Consider the following 13,912-nt stretch of genomic DNA (forward strand, 5'->3'; position numbering starts at 1 on the left):
GCTGCTAAAGCTTCACATTAAAAGCACTTAACTGGCAGAAACATGGGTTGACTTTTATAAGGAAGTAGTCACAATAAAATTAATGCAATGTGTTTGTCAGTGGCACTAACACTGACCCCTATCATTCATCGAAAATGCATCTACAAAGCAAAACCACAGTCATTCGGGGCATGTTTTTGACAGCGGATCAGTTTGAAATATGGCAGGGAGGAATGCAACAAGAAGGAACAGTCACAGCGAGCTGTTAAGTGAATAGCTGCAGGTGACAGGCTGCACACCAACTTCTCAGACTGGTAAGCAACTCCGTTCATTGTGTCCTGCAGCTCGCAAACTCATGCCATATGTGGCATAAAGTCAGATCACGGGTTCTCACAGAATGATGGAAAAAGGTCAATTAATGTCTGACTTCTTTATTAAAATGACAATAGTTTGTTTGGGTGCACCATAAACAAGCTGTTTCTGACAAACTTGTAGTACTAAACCACATTCTCCTGCCATGCTGCACCAGTAAACACAAATGTCACCAAATCAATCAGGTTGAAATCTCAAGGAGCACAACTTTAAAAACTGTTCCAATGGACAAATTTCAGCAGGAATTGATTGTGAAAAATTTGTTGGTTTGTTTTTTTACTAAAATGGCATCGAGCTATGTCCTCTTCATTACCCGATATTTCTTTAGTCACACAGTGTGAGCAGTCTTTCTCTGGGAGACCCAGACATTAGAGAATTTGAGGGGAACTTCTGTGTAACAGTAACACAGAAATTAGAGCATAACTTTTATTAATTATTTAATCATTAAGTTGTCCGTAAAATTATATTTCCATGAACACTCATGAAGGTAAAATGCCATGATTCAGGGATGGGATAATTTACATTCAGTCTGTATTTAGTTTTCTTTGGTCATTGTAACCATGTTTGAGTTGGATATTTTTGCATTTACATTAGATTGGTAACAGGTGAAAAACAATGCATGCTGTTGATTATTACTGTGATTTCCCTTTGCTCTAGAGCTTTACTCATCTTTTACGGACAGTTTTGTTATGCACTTTTCTCTGCTAACCTTCTCACAGTACAAGCAGAGAAGCAAGTGAAGCAGTATACATATATAAACCAAGCCTACCTTCCCACCTATCAGCATCATTAGCTGTTAGCTATTAGTTAATCCTCTTTCTCCTTTCCATGATTATAGCTGTGTCTATGTTCTGTGGTCCTAGTGGTCACCACCAAGGAACACATTGTGGAAGTTGTCCACCCTGTTGGGATGCTGTGAGGTGTAGCAGATGTATTGTTTGTTTTTCCCTATGAAATTAATGGGATTAAAAGGCACCTGTCACTCCAGATGCTCATTTCAGTCCCCTTCACCCTACAACTGTCCATAGTCAGGGTGATTTTCTGTAAACTGACTGCGACATAAGTAACTAAAGGAAAGTGTGCTACCACATTCTCCAGGAAGTCTCTCAGCAGGAAGCTTCAAAAACTTTTCACTCTGATTTTCTAATTCAAGTGGGCAATGGGCTTGCATACCCCCCAGTTCCACACCTTGTATTCCCTGCTCACACTTTTGATTTTGTAAGTGATTCTAGCAAGTCTGGAACTGTGCTCATTAATGGCTTTGTTGGAAATTCCTTGGAGCAAATTAGATGTTTGAAAGTGGGACAAAGTATTCTGTGCAGAACCAGAATGTATTCAAACAAATATGGCAACAAGTGTGGATAAGGATGATGGAGCAAAATCAACAAGTTAACTGGCCAAAGAAAAGGCTACCACAACTTCTTTGTCAGTTGAAAATGATACATCAACAGACTGCTGATTGGTTAGAAACTGCTAAGACGGACATGGTGTTAGATTGAACAATGAAGTGAAACAAAATGGCAGCTCATTCTGATTATGCAGCTACATTGCCCCTGTGCAGATGAAAAAAAAAATACTATAAAAAAGGTTGAACAAACCTTTACATGTACTCATTTGTAAATCATGACTTTTAAAGTAGGCTAGGTTTCAAGAAAGTTCAGTGGATTTGAAACATGCTTTGCTGTGAAACATGCACTGGACCCACTGAATGCTGTGTGCGGGTTGGGGTTGGTGTTGGATGCTGTTGGAGTGAATTATAAACATTAAGATTAGTTAGCCCTGCCTCAAAACAGTTTACTCACACTGCTGATTATTTGGTTGCCATGACTTTGCGAGTGATTGACATCCTGTCATTGTTAAATTTGCTCATCCTCAAAGTGCAATGGTCATCCATTTGTTTGAGTTCAGGGAAATAGACAGCTCCGCAGAGTGGTGTAATTGCAACTTTATCACATTTCAGAAAATTCTGAAGCAGCAGTGGCAGTCATTCTGAATGCATAAAACAAATAAGAAAAAGAAAAAGAATAGGTGTGTGCTGGGAATCCCTGTAGGTATGTCTTGCTAAAAAATCAAACATGCTGCATGGATGCCGCTTGTGGCTTCAGAAACAGGGACCATAGAAAACCTATTTACGTTTAGTTCTTGTCCAAGTCAAAAACCCTACACACTCACTTTTTTTTTTTTTTCAAGTGTTTTCATGCTTCTAGAAATAAAATTCAACATGATAATGCCATGCAAGAAAAGAAAAAATCAGAAGAGCCTTAAACTGTGGATCACTGTATCATAGATGATACCATAAAAAGCAATATTTGTAAATTGTAATTGTAATTCAAAAGTATGAGTCACATATAATCTAAAGAGACGCAGTCAGAGAAAACACAAAAACTCAAGATTTTTAATTTTACATGTATGGTTTAACCTGTCTGTCGTCCTTACGCTTGACCAATACAAGGAACTTGATTCATTGGATACATAAATGGATGTAACTGGTTTATGGATTCAGTGCTTGACAAGCACTGTTTCAAAATCAATCAATAGATAATCCATCACGGTAAGGATGTAGTCACTATATTTCCTGTCAGTTATGTTCCCTTTCTGTTGTGAACACAGTTCTAAAAACTCTCTTTGTTGACATGTTCATGGATGATCCGACAATTACTGAACATGTTAATGTAAGAAACCACTTTTTGCTTACGTAATCCTTTCAAGTATGCTCACAATAGGATTTACTGCCAACATAACTAGTGTTGTAAAGGGTTGGAAAATTTCCAGAAATTTTCCAAGGGAACTGAAGCTCAAGAATTTTGCACAATTTCAAAATAAAAATTGTACAAGATTTGGTGCCAACATATATCTTCAGCCAAGGGCTGGGCGATAAAACGATAGCAATATGTCTGGTGATAGACACGTCATCAATATCAATAAAAAATGGGTTCGATAAAACATTCGATTTTTTTTTTTTTCTTCATCGGAAGAAACCTGAAGTTGCGAAGCGAGGTTGGTTGCATGAATAAGGCACTCGCTCTCAGGTAACCGAGCAACGTAGGGAGTAATCGCTAATCAGAGAGAGAGACACGCTAACACGCCAATCACGTAACAGTATCAAGTTCGGTTGCGCCATCTCGTTGTCACGTGTTTGTTGCTCCGCGAGGAGTGAGATGAGAAATAGAAAGTGAGCGCTGCAGTGAACGAAGAAACTGTCAATAAAACAGAGAAAGTCAGCTCACCAGTATGGCAGTTTTTGGATTTTATAAGTCGGACCATAGTCAGACCAATGTGGTCTGTAACTTATGCAAGACTGTCGTCCCCACCAAGACCAGTAATACCACAAACTTATTTAACCACCTTAGCCGCGCACAGCCGTATTCGCCAACGTCCGCCAACCACAGCACCACCGCACAAGCAGAAGACCACCATGCAGAGTGGATGTAATAACTACTGCTGTTATTACATCCACTGTCACTGTTACTGTGACTGCATGTCTGTCTCTCTGTCTCTGTCTCTCTCTCTCTCTGACTGCATTTCTGTCTGTCTGTCTGTCTGTCTGTCTCACTCTCCCTCTCTTGCTCTTCCTCTCTCACCCAACCGGTCGAGGCAGATGGCCGCCCACCCAGAGTCTGGTTCTGCTCGAGGTTTCTGCCTGTTAAAAGGAAGTTTTTCCTCGCCACTGTCGCCAAGTGCTTGCTCATGGGGGAATTGTTGGTTTCTTTGTAGATAAAAGAGCTTGGTCTGTACCAGCTCTATATGGAAAGTGTCCTGAGACAACTTCTGTTGTGATTTGGCGCTATACAAATAAAATTGAATTGAATTGAATTGAATAGAGGTATCTGCTTCAGTGCCTGATGACAAATCATCTAAAAGGCATGAAGACATAACGGAGGCAGCAGCATATCATAGAGCTAAAGACATGCTTCACTGAGCACTGAGGAGAAGCCAGGTTACAAACATCTCTTACGCATGCTTTTTTTTTTTTTTTAAACACGCTTGCAATAAAAATATAATTGAATATTTCATGTATGTTCAGAGTAAGACGAGTGACTAAAGTTGTTCATATATCTAGGCTGGTTTTATAGTTCAGTCAATCTTACTGTACTGTCTATTGTGTTTGTTTGTTCGTATGTTACAGATGTCAAGTCTACTTCAGTTTCTGCTATGTTTCCAAAACACTGCACATATCTGAAAACATTTTATTCAGCAGAGGGTGAATCAGCTTGTGAACTTCCTGCACTAAACCTGCAGAAAAAAAGTTCTCAGGTTTCTCTCTGTTTACATTTTTACACTTTTTTTACATTTATTATTTGAGTGTTTTCCATGGTTGTGTTGACATTTCCTTTCTGCCTTGATAGCTGAGGAGATTATAATCAGAGGAAGGTTCAATTTAAAATAAAAATGTTTAAATTGAATGTATTTTTCTCCCGGTCCTTATTTTAAATAGGTCATAAAAAATATCAATAATTATCGATATCGACCAATATAAAACACTTATATCGCAATAGAGTTTTCAGCCATATCGCCCAGCCCTACTTCAGCAACTTAGTGAAAGGGATTTTGTGGCCCCTGCTTCCCCTGTTTGCCTCCATCACCATCCAGATCCCACCATCAGCCACCTCCAAGTGAAAATGGTCCATGGCATGGAACACTCACACCAAGGAATGAAACAGGCTGACTAATGCATGAGTTCAAAAACTTGAGGCCCTTTCAGTCTGACAAGACAGCCATCTTCAAAGAGCTTGGATAGTGAAGATGAAGCATCAGTGTCTGACATCAAGGAAGTCCATGGAGAGGGTACGGGGGTCAGAGAGGAGGGAGGTCTTAGAGAATGTCTTTTTGTTATTCAATGAAAGTTCAATAGAAGGTTTTACATTTATGTCTGTTTAGGACATGGTAAAAGGTTTCTTTCCATCTGTATGTGACATGAATACAGCATGAACAAAAACCCTTTCCATTTTATTTGGATTATTTCCTGTTAATTGCCATCAATTTGCATGGAAAGTTTCCCACCTTGAATATTCCCAGAATTTTCCGATCCTAAACATAACTGAACTGATAGTTGACTTTTGGGTGTTGAAGCATTCAGAAATGCAACCCCAAGTACAATTAAAATGGCCCTGCTCTCAGTTCAGTTAACTATTCTCCATTTTTTTAAGGAGGTCAGGAATTTAAGCTGAACTTCAACTGCATGCACCAGGTTCAAAATGTAGTCTATGTTAGGGCTGGGCGATAAAACGATAGCGATATGTCTCGCGGTAGACATGTCATCAATATCAATAAAAATGCGTTCGATAAAACATTCGATAATTTTTTTTTCTTTGTCGGAAGAAACCTGAAGCTGCTAAGCGAGGCTGGTTAAATGAACAAAGGCACTCGCTCTCAGGTAACCGAGCAACATAGAGAGTAATCGCTAATCAGTGAGAGAGACACGCTAACACGCCAATCACGTAACATTATCAAGTTCGGTTGCGCCATCTCGTTGTTTGTGTTTGATGCTCTGCGAGGAGTGAGATGAGAAATAGAAAGTAAGCGCTGCAGGGAGCGAAGAGTCAGCTCGCCAGTATGGAGTTTTTTGGATTTTTTTTGGACCGTAGTCGGACCAATGTGGTCTGTAACTTATGCAAGACTGTCGTCTCCACCAAGACCGGTAACACCACAAACTTGTTTAACCACCTTAGCCGCGCTCACTGGAGTGCAGCCGTATTCGCCAACGTCCGCCAACCGCAGCACCACCGCACAAGCAGCAGACCACCATGCAGAGGTATCTGCTTCAGTGCCTGACGACAAATCATCTAAAAGGCACGAAGACATAACGGAGGCAGCGGCATATCATATAGCTAAAGACATGACATGCTTCACTGAGCACTGAGGAGAAGCCAGGTTACAAACATCTCTAATGTGCTTTTTTTGTCTTTTTCTTTTTTTTTTTTTAACACACTCGCAATAAAAATATAATTGAATAGTTCATGTATGTTTAGAGTAAGACGAGTGACTAAAGTTGCAATATGTCTAGGCTGGTTTTATAGTTCAGTCAGTGTTACTGTGCTGTCTATCATGTTTGTTTGTTTATATGTTACAGATGTCAAGTCTTCCTCAGTTTCTGCTATGTTTCCAAAACACTGCACATATCTGAAAACATTTTATTCAGCAGAAGGTGAATCAGCTTGTGAACTTTCTGCACTAAACCTGCAGAAAAAAAGTTCTCAGGTTTCTCTCTGTTTACATTTTTACACTTTTTTTACATTAATTATTTGAGTGTTTTCCATGATTGTGTTGACATTTCCTTTCCTTTCTGCCTTGATAGCTGAGGTGATTAAAATCAGAGGAAGGTTCAATTTAAAATAAAAATGTTTAAATTGAATGTGTTTTTCTCCTTGTCCTTATTTTAAATAGGTCATAAAAAATATCAGTAATTATTAATATCGACCAATATAAAACACTTATATCGCAATAGAGTTTTCAGCCATACCGCCCAGCCCTAGTCTATGTCCCCCCAAAAAGTCACCGCTACATTTTTAAAAACCTGCAACAGCAAACAAGATGTAGTGACTGACTGGCTAATATTCACAGGGCTTTAATATGGTGAAAGGCAGAAAGCAATGCGCTGAAAGGAGCTTTTTACTTCATGTAATGGTTTCTAGACTTTTGAGGTGAAACGACTAGTTGAGTAATCAATTAGTCAATGAACAGAACATTAATCAGCAACTGCACACAACATCCTCTGGTTCCAGCTTAACCAGTGTGAAGACTGAATGCTTTTCTAAATATCACAGTAAACTGAAGCTCTTTGGCCTTTGGACTGTTGGTCGAATGAAAAAAGGCAGCCTTTAATAGTTAATGTTAAAGAGCAAAGCAACATATATGTGAACAAACGGTAGAATAAAACCTCCAGTACATATTAGTCATCCTAGATGACAATGCTGCCTCCTGGGTTTTGAATGTGTATCTTCTACTATAAAGGCAGCAGCTGGTCAGAAATGCAGGCCCTATAGATTGTGGTTTAATTGAAGAATTGAGAGTTATGGTTTAATGCCTAACCAAAGAGGATGAGAGAAGACATGGTAGACTGGACCTCCCTGAAGACAAAACTCAAACCTATAACAACAATTCTATGAGCTGTGCAGACATGGTCACAACAGAAATCTAACAGACAGTAAACTAAATTTAAGGGGAAACCCAAACATTTTCTACAAAAGTCCTCATGGACAGCACTCTCCTGCCTGTGGAAACAGTAGCATATTGTCTCCTGTGGCTCTGGAGTAGCTGAGAAAATAACAGTGACGAGGTCATAGTGATGTCATCAGGGGGATCTCAGGTTGGAAACCACAAATTTCTAAGAGAAGTCAGAGTTACAAACTGGGGTTGAGGAGTCTAACACACAGGCAGGAAGGGTCTAGTGGAAAAGTAGTACTGGACTGATTATGAGAATATGGGAGCCAGTGTTCATGCACCATACGAGGGACCAAAAGTTAGGATATCTTAACCTTTACAGCACACATTTGTCCCATTTTTAAACCCATCTCATGTGAGTCCCCCATCATTATAAAAGTATAACTCCAAAGTGTAATCAGCCTTTCTATATGATCCTTCAGGAGGTCTCGTGCTCCTAATAGTGGAACATAAAGCCACGCCATTGTCAAACTGACATGCTAGGAGGAAAACTAGCTGCTGAAGTGATGAGGATGTTTGGACCTTAAAATGCGGTCAGGGGCCACATTAGTCTGTGAGGGACAGGTAAAGTAATGAGAGATTTGTCATTTTATGGAAGGAATCAATAACTTGTTCAACACGTTTAAGGTAGGGCTAGGACATCTGACATTAGTAGTAATAGTGTGTATTACGAGCTTTGGAAGATGATGTTGACTGTGACTGTAAACATCCTGCTGGTGTGATGAAGCCTGCTGTCATGGTCCAGCAGGGAGGCCTCTGACCTGCAGACTGAAGACAAATGTCCAGGCTAGGCTACATGGTCACTGTGAATTTAATGATGAGGATACAGTCTGACTGATGGTTCCTCGTGTGTGTGTGTGTGTGTGTGTGTGTGTGTGTGTGTGTGTGTGTGTGGACGTGGGGGCGGTGATTGTAACGCCTGTAAGTTGATAGAAATAAAAGTAGCCTGTGTGGCTAAATTACACCTCAAAAAAACACGAGCACGACTTTAGCTTGCCTCCACCTCCAGCATCATCACCCCGTCGAGCTATAGAACTTGCGTGGATTGGTGAAAATGAAACTTTGGCCACATCACATCCACGACAATGCATTAGAAAGCGGTGTAATTGCGTGTCTTTGTTGCGTCAACAGAAGTGTGTGTGTGTGTGTGTGTGTGTGTGTGTGTGTGTGTGTGTGTGTGTGTGTGTGTGTGTGTGTGTGTGTGTGTGTGTGTGCTGTGCTGTGCTGTGCTGTGCTGTGCTGTGCTGTGCTGTGCTGTGCTGGCGCACCAGGCTGCAGCTGCAGTGAGCCTGGAAAACGAAGCCAGGAGCGAATGGAATAAAGCAGGCCCGAAATAAACACAGGCTCCGCCGTAGCAAACCTTTGCCTCTTGCTCGCGTCAGTCTGTCGCATTTTTTGTTTTCAGTGGAAGCCCAGGGCTCAAACATATCCTTCACATTTCGTGCATCGCCTTGCCCCCTGCACTGCATCCCCCACGATCCATGTTACAGCCGGCGTTTCCTGAACATTTACATCCAATTACCTCCGCTCAGAGCCTGTGTCCCCTGCCCAGCGCAGACCCGCTCCCCTGCCGCCGGAGCGCTTACCTCCTCATCCTGTGGACCTCCGGGGATCCCCGGCGTGCAGGAGGCGTCCAGGCCAGCGCCCAGCTCCTCCAAGCCCCGCTCCCTGCCCGGCTCCCGCTCCGCGGTGTCTCCGTTGAAGACGGGCGGTGGGGACTCGGCGCTGCTCAACGCCGCCATTTTAAACTGCGAGAAAGTGAGTGGAAAATAATAAAGGGAAACGCAGACTGCTGCTGAGGACAGGAGGGGGAGACAGAGACGCAGGACGGAGCGTCCAAACCTCTGTGCGGGATGGGTGGCACGGAACTGCTCCTGACTACTAACTTGGCACAAAACCTATTATCACTGTTATTATTGCAATAATACATACATACATACATACATACATACATACATACATACATACATACATACATACATACATACATACATACATACATAGTAATAATATATCCGGTTAATTACAGGCTTAGATGTTTAGTTAATCTCTACAGTTTCCAGTAGATCATTTTGGTTAAAATTATGGTTTAAATTGTCCGCATGGTGCAAAAAAATACAGTTCAAAATTTGAAGAGCCCATCCAAAAATGAGGCCTTTAATATAATACACAGCAGTTTTCTGTTGAGCTCCCAGCCACTGGCTATCTGTGCATTAAGTTCCCACTGAGTTTGCATCCCATCATATCCAGAAACCAACCAGTTTTTCCTGTCCTGGAAAATCTGTGCTGGGCCCCAAGTTTTATTGGTAATTTGATTCATCACAACTTTATGTTGTGAATATTTATCATACGATCACAACATAAACTCAATTAAAAAAAGGTTTTAAAAGATTTGGACACAGGGCCTGAGCAGAGCCTATCCACTCCACAGAACTTGATGATGAAGAATGTCAATTCAGTCCTCTTCATCCCTCTATATGTCCTCTCATGTTGCAAAGGACGTAGTCAATGCAGATCATTTCCATGGTGTTGACAGACACTGAAAAATGTGAACATGCAAAGACGTGACAGTTATATCCAAACACAAATTCTTTTATCCACCATTATTGGCTGCAGTGTTCCCTTGACCCAACTCTAAGCCACGTTGGAGACCTCAGCAAGCTTTAAGTCTTGAAATATAAATGCACATGAATTTCATGACATGCACTGGGACTTTGGGGGGCTCTGGCAATGTGGGATCCACAGGCAGGTGGTCATCCAGCCAGATCTGGACATGTGAAATTGGATTATCGACAGCAGTTTTTTCTGCATTTTTAGCATTATTTATTTGTCATTTACATGTCTGCAGTGACCTCCATGCCTATATCTGGCCTAGCATTCAATACACCCACATATTTACTGGAACAGGTAAAACCATATGAAATATACAAGTCATTACCCACATCTGTGTACTCTGTTGTAGTTTACTGCAGTGTTTTTGAACAGCAGGCAGAAAGAGCTTCGTAACACTCCACATAATTCACATTATTTTTATTCTGAAAAGATGAAAGATGTCAGTTTCTTTGCATTATTTTCAAACCATCCCATGAACAGTTAAGATGACACCAGCTAACACCGACTCCCCATTTGACATGAGGTACAATATAGCTGCTACAGGCCGAAATGTGTTAGTCATTGACAAATCTCGACAAGAAATTGGCTTCTTTTTGTTGTATGTGCTCTCAAACAGTCCTATTTATCAATTTGTTTCAGTAGTAGCCAGTTGAACGCTCCATATTAGCATTTGATTGGCTGTTTGAGGCTCCATACTGTTTCACCCTTTGCAAAAGACTGTTAAACAAGAAAAGGATGGAATTCACTTAAATACAACCAACATACTGTAGATGAGAATGTTTCATATGTAATGCTGACTTATGGTATTATTCTTGCCAACATAGAAAAGCCTCAGACAAAGTTACTGGACAGTCCTGACCAGACCAATTGATTCTTTCAGGATTAGCATTCCCCCACAGTCATACTGTAAACAGTCCAGTGCGGTCTGCCTCCAAATGGAAAAAATAGTCCTGTGTAAAGATGGAGCTGCAGAAACGTTGCAGCTCATTTTTTCTTGATCGCTCTCTTCCCCTCTCCTTTCTTTGGCTTCCCCTTTCCTCTCAGTTTCCTCAGGCGAAGCATCTCCTCCTTGAAATCTTCGTGCTCGTCTCTGAGAAGGAAAACATTTTATTAAAACTTCCACCATGCTCACTGAGGGCTAGGTCCACGCTTTTTAACTGAAATACCATTTTAACTCACTATTTCACTTTTTTTTTTATCACTATGAAGCAACCGCCAATGAAACTCAACACGTCCTGCACAGACATTTCACATTCAAATCCTTTCAGCAGCTCCTTGTCCTGGTAGGCTTGTAATGTCAAACACTTGCAGGAAGTGTTGAGTTTAATTGACAGTTGCTTAGTAACGATGGAATAAGTGTAGTGGAAATGCAAATTATACTGAGTTTACCAAGTTTGTTTTGGTGTGGGAGGTGTATTTAATCGTTTCTAGAGTACCTGAACAGTCCCATGAACCTGAGCTTCTGGGTCATGGCGTAGTAAATCTTGTGCTGTGGGTACCAGTTGTACACCTCCTTCCTCTTGGCCATGGGAGGCTCCTGGAACAGTCGGACCACCTTCATAGATGTGGTGTCTGTTGGACGCACAACCTCCCCAAAGATCTGGGCACTCAGTCTGGCCATGCGCATGGCATAACTGGACAGACCAGCCATGACTGCTGAACAGAGCCAAGAGAAGACTTAAAACTTGAGAGAGGTGGAGCATAAAGTCCATTAGACATGTGCGGGGCACTGACTGAGCATGGAACACCTGATGAGGTCACATACTGGGCTTTGTGTGCTGTGCTGTGCTGTGCTGTGCTGTGCTGTATCACATGAAGCACTCCCTATTGACAGGTGTGTTGGCTAACCAATCACAGGCATGTGGGTCTAAAGGCTCGCTCTCCTCTGTTGTACACAAGTGCACTATCAATGTCACCAGGCAGCGAGCTAGCTTTAGCATTAGCTCTGCTCTTACTGAGAATTTGAGAATAATTAAGGGTTGCTTTATTACTTTAAGGGAAGCTCATGAATGACACGAACACCAAGGAAAGGGGTGAAAATGTTGGCCTTAGATAAGTACACACAACTTCACTATTAATAATAATACATTGAATTGTGTGTTACACAATTATGGCATGCAGTCAGAGAGACATTTCACAGTGTATAAATAAACTTGTGTGTGCTCTCACTGGTTTAAATGACCTAAAAACATCTTAGACATTTCTGGACTGATATTTCTTCTTACTGACCTGTCAACATATATGTCACTATGATATGACTATCATCAGATAAACTCAGCTGATAATATCAACCCGGCTGTTCTTTCAGGAAGACTCTACTACTGAAATACTGTCTGGAAGCTGCACAGGAAATTAATATGCTTGCATATGCTGAAAAAATTAGTTGATTAATCAATTAGTTGATCAACAGGAAATTCACTGGCAACAGTAGTAATTTCAGACATTTTTCAAGCAAAAATGCTAAATATTGAAAAATCTCAAATGTGCACTTTTTTCTCACACATCGCTGCAGGCTCAGTGTGTTTGGGTCATTTCTAGTCGTTTTGCGTCTCTTAATTGGTGAAGCAGAACTATGAAGTGCTGCCGGTTCCAAATTACAACTGAATGTCAGTGTTCTATTTACTCCGGAAATGAAAAGCAGTGGTTATAGTCCTGTCCAACCCTTCCTGCCACTGCAAATCCATACTGGTGCCCCTCTGCACATAATTTAACTAAAAAATACAGAACACTGCACTATAAACAACTACAGAAACCATCAACTGAAAACTGAGACACTGATCATATGTTCTTCATGCAGGGATTTCTGCATTTAATATATTTAAATTGCTTGATTAATGTTACTTTATTTGCATTTGTTTCTGGAACCTCAGTGTAATATGCAGCTGTACCTTATAGCTGAAAAAGATGAATGAAACAAGACAATATATTCGATTGCATCCAGTTTGCTGATAATCAGTACTAAAAGACTAAATGTGGTAATCTAGGTAATCTAAATGTGATCTTACGTTTGAACAACATTCGGCATTATTACTTTAGTCAAAAAAACAATAGTACAATTGCAATATCATGCAGACATACACAGTAACTTTATGGTTTTTACTTGGCTAAAAGCTCAATTTAAACACCTCATGTAACATCATGATGGATCCCAGAACTTGTGGTCACTTAGCCTTCTTGACAGCGATAACATAGTGTCTTACCTGAGTCTGTTGCCTGTGAGGAAGTACGTACAGCTGCTTTGTAAAACTCAGTATAAACGCTGGTAAAAATAAAATGAAAAAAACAAACAAACAAACAAACAAACAGAAAACTTAACTCTAATTAAATGACGACTATTGTGCAATTTATTGCACTAATGTTTGAGCTAACGTTAACCTTCACACAGCGTTCTACCGTCACAGATTCTATTGCGCATGACACAAATTTCCGTGAAGCTGATTGGTTACTTAGGTCCACTTCCTGTTTCGTTGTAAATTGGTATTTTATTTCAGACAGGATACAAGTTTTATAAATTACACGTAAATGTATCACGTAATTGTCATTAAATTAACGCAGATAGTCTGTCCTTATTAATGGAGTAGAGTGTGTATTTTATGCAATCACGAGCCGGCAGGAAGTCCGTCGCTCTTAAGAGCTCTGTGTGTTTGACAGGTTTTGCACAAAGTTCCGGTTTTCAGTGGGCTTCAAGTTGTAAACACAAAGTTCGCGTGCGTTCGACAGTAGGCTGAGTATGTTTGGTTGTATGTAACATACTAATAAAATATGGACGTAGTCTCCGTGACATCAT

At 40.7% G+C, this 13,912-nt stretch overlaps 2 protein-coding genes across 6 annotated transcripts in view; both read right to left on the minus strand.

Moving 5' to 3' along the window:
* Positions 1–9,266, minus strand: part of braf (B-Raf proto-oncogene, serine/threonine kinase) — a 47,215-nt gene extending 37,949 nt beyond the window's left edge. For 3 of the 4 annotated variants that reach the window (XM_070991732.1, XM_070991731.1, XM_070991729.1), the window contains exon 1: positions 9,099–9,259. In XM_070991732.1, coding sequence (XP_070847833.1) covers positions 9,099–9,254 — 156 coding nt within the window. In that variant the 5' untranslated portion in view covers positions 9,255–9,259. Of the gene's footprint in view, positions 1–9,098 lie in introns of all 4 variants that reach the window. The other variant, XM_070991730.1, reaches the window with a different exon arrangement.
* A 1,259-nt stretch (positions 9,267–10,525) lies between these two features.
* On the minus strand, positions 10,526–13,540 carry mrps33 (mitochondrial ribosomal protein S33). Of its 2 annotated transcripts, none has more exons than XM_070992118.1 (3): positions 13,326–13,540; positions 11,562–11,781; positions 10,526–11,215 (listed from the first exon to the last, which is right to left on the minus strand). In XM_070992118.1, exons 2-3 carry the CDS (start codon positions 11,774–11,776, stop codon positions 11,110–11,112), a joined length of 321 nt encoding a protein of 106 aa, XP_070848219.1. In that variant the 5' UTR covers positions 11,777–11,781; positions 13,326–13,540; the 3' UTR covers positions 10,526–11,109. The 2 variants fall into 2 exon arrangements, with proteins under 2 accessions (XP_070848219.1, XP_070848220.1); XM_070992119.1 differs by having other exon boundaries at positions 11,562–11,778; positions 13,326–13,534.
* Positions 13,541–13,912: the final 372 nt, after the last annotated feature.

This window comes from Chaetodon trifascialis, chromosome 22 (assembly GCF_039877785.1).
Source record: "Chaetodon trifascialis isolate fChaTrf1 chromosome 22, fChaTrf1.hap1, whole genome shotgun sequence".
NCBI classification, from domain to species: Eukaryota; Metazoa; Chordata; class Actinopteri; order Chaetodontiformes; family Chaetodontidae; genus Chaetodon; species Chaetodon trifascialis.

Excerpts from the sequence above, each read along its gene's own strand:
- mrps33 (XM_070992118.1), bottom strand. The coding sequence starts at position 11,776 with ATGGCTGGTCTGTCCAGTTATGCCATGCGCATGGCCAGACTGAGTGCC. Across the intron at positions 11,216-11,561 it reads AGGTTCATGGGACTGTTCAG|AGACGAGCACGAAGATTTCA; the intron begins GTACTCTAGAAA and ends TTTCCTTCTCAG.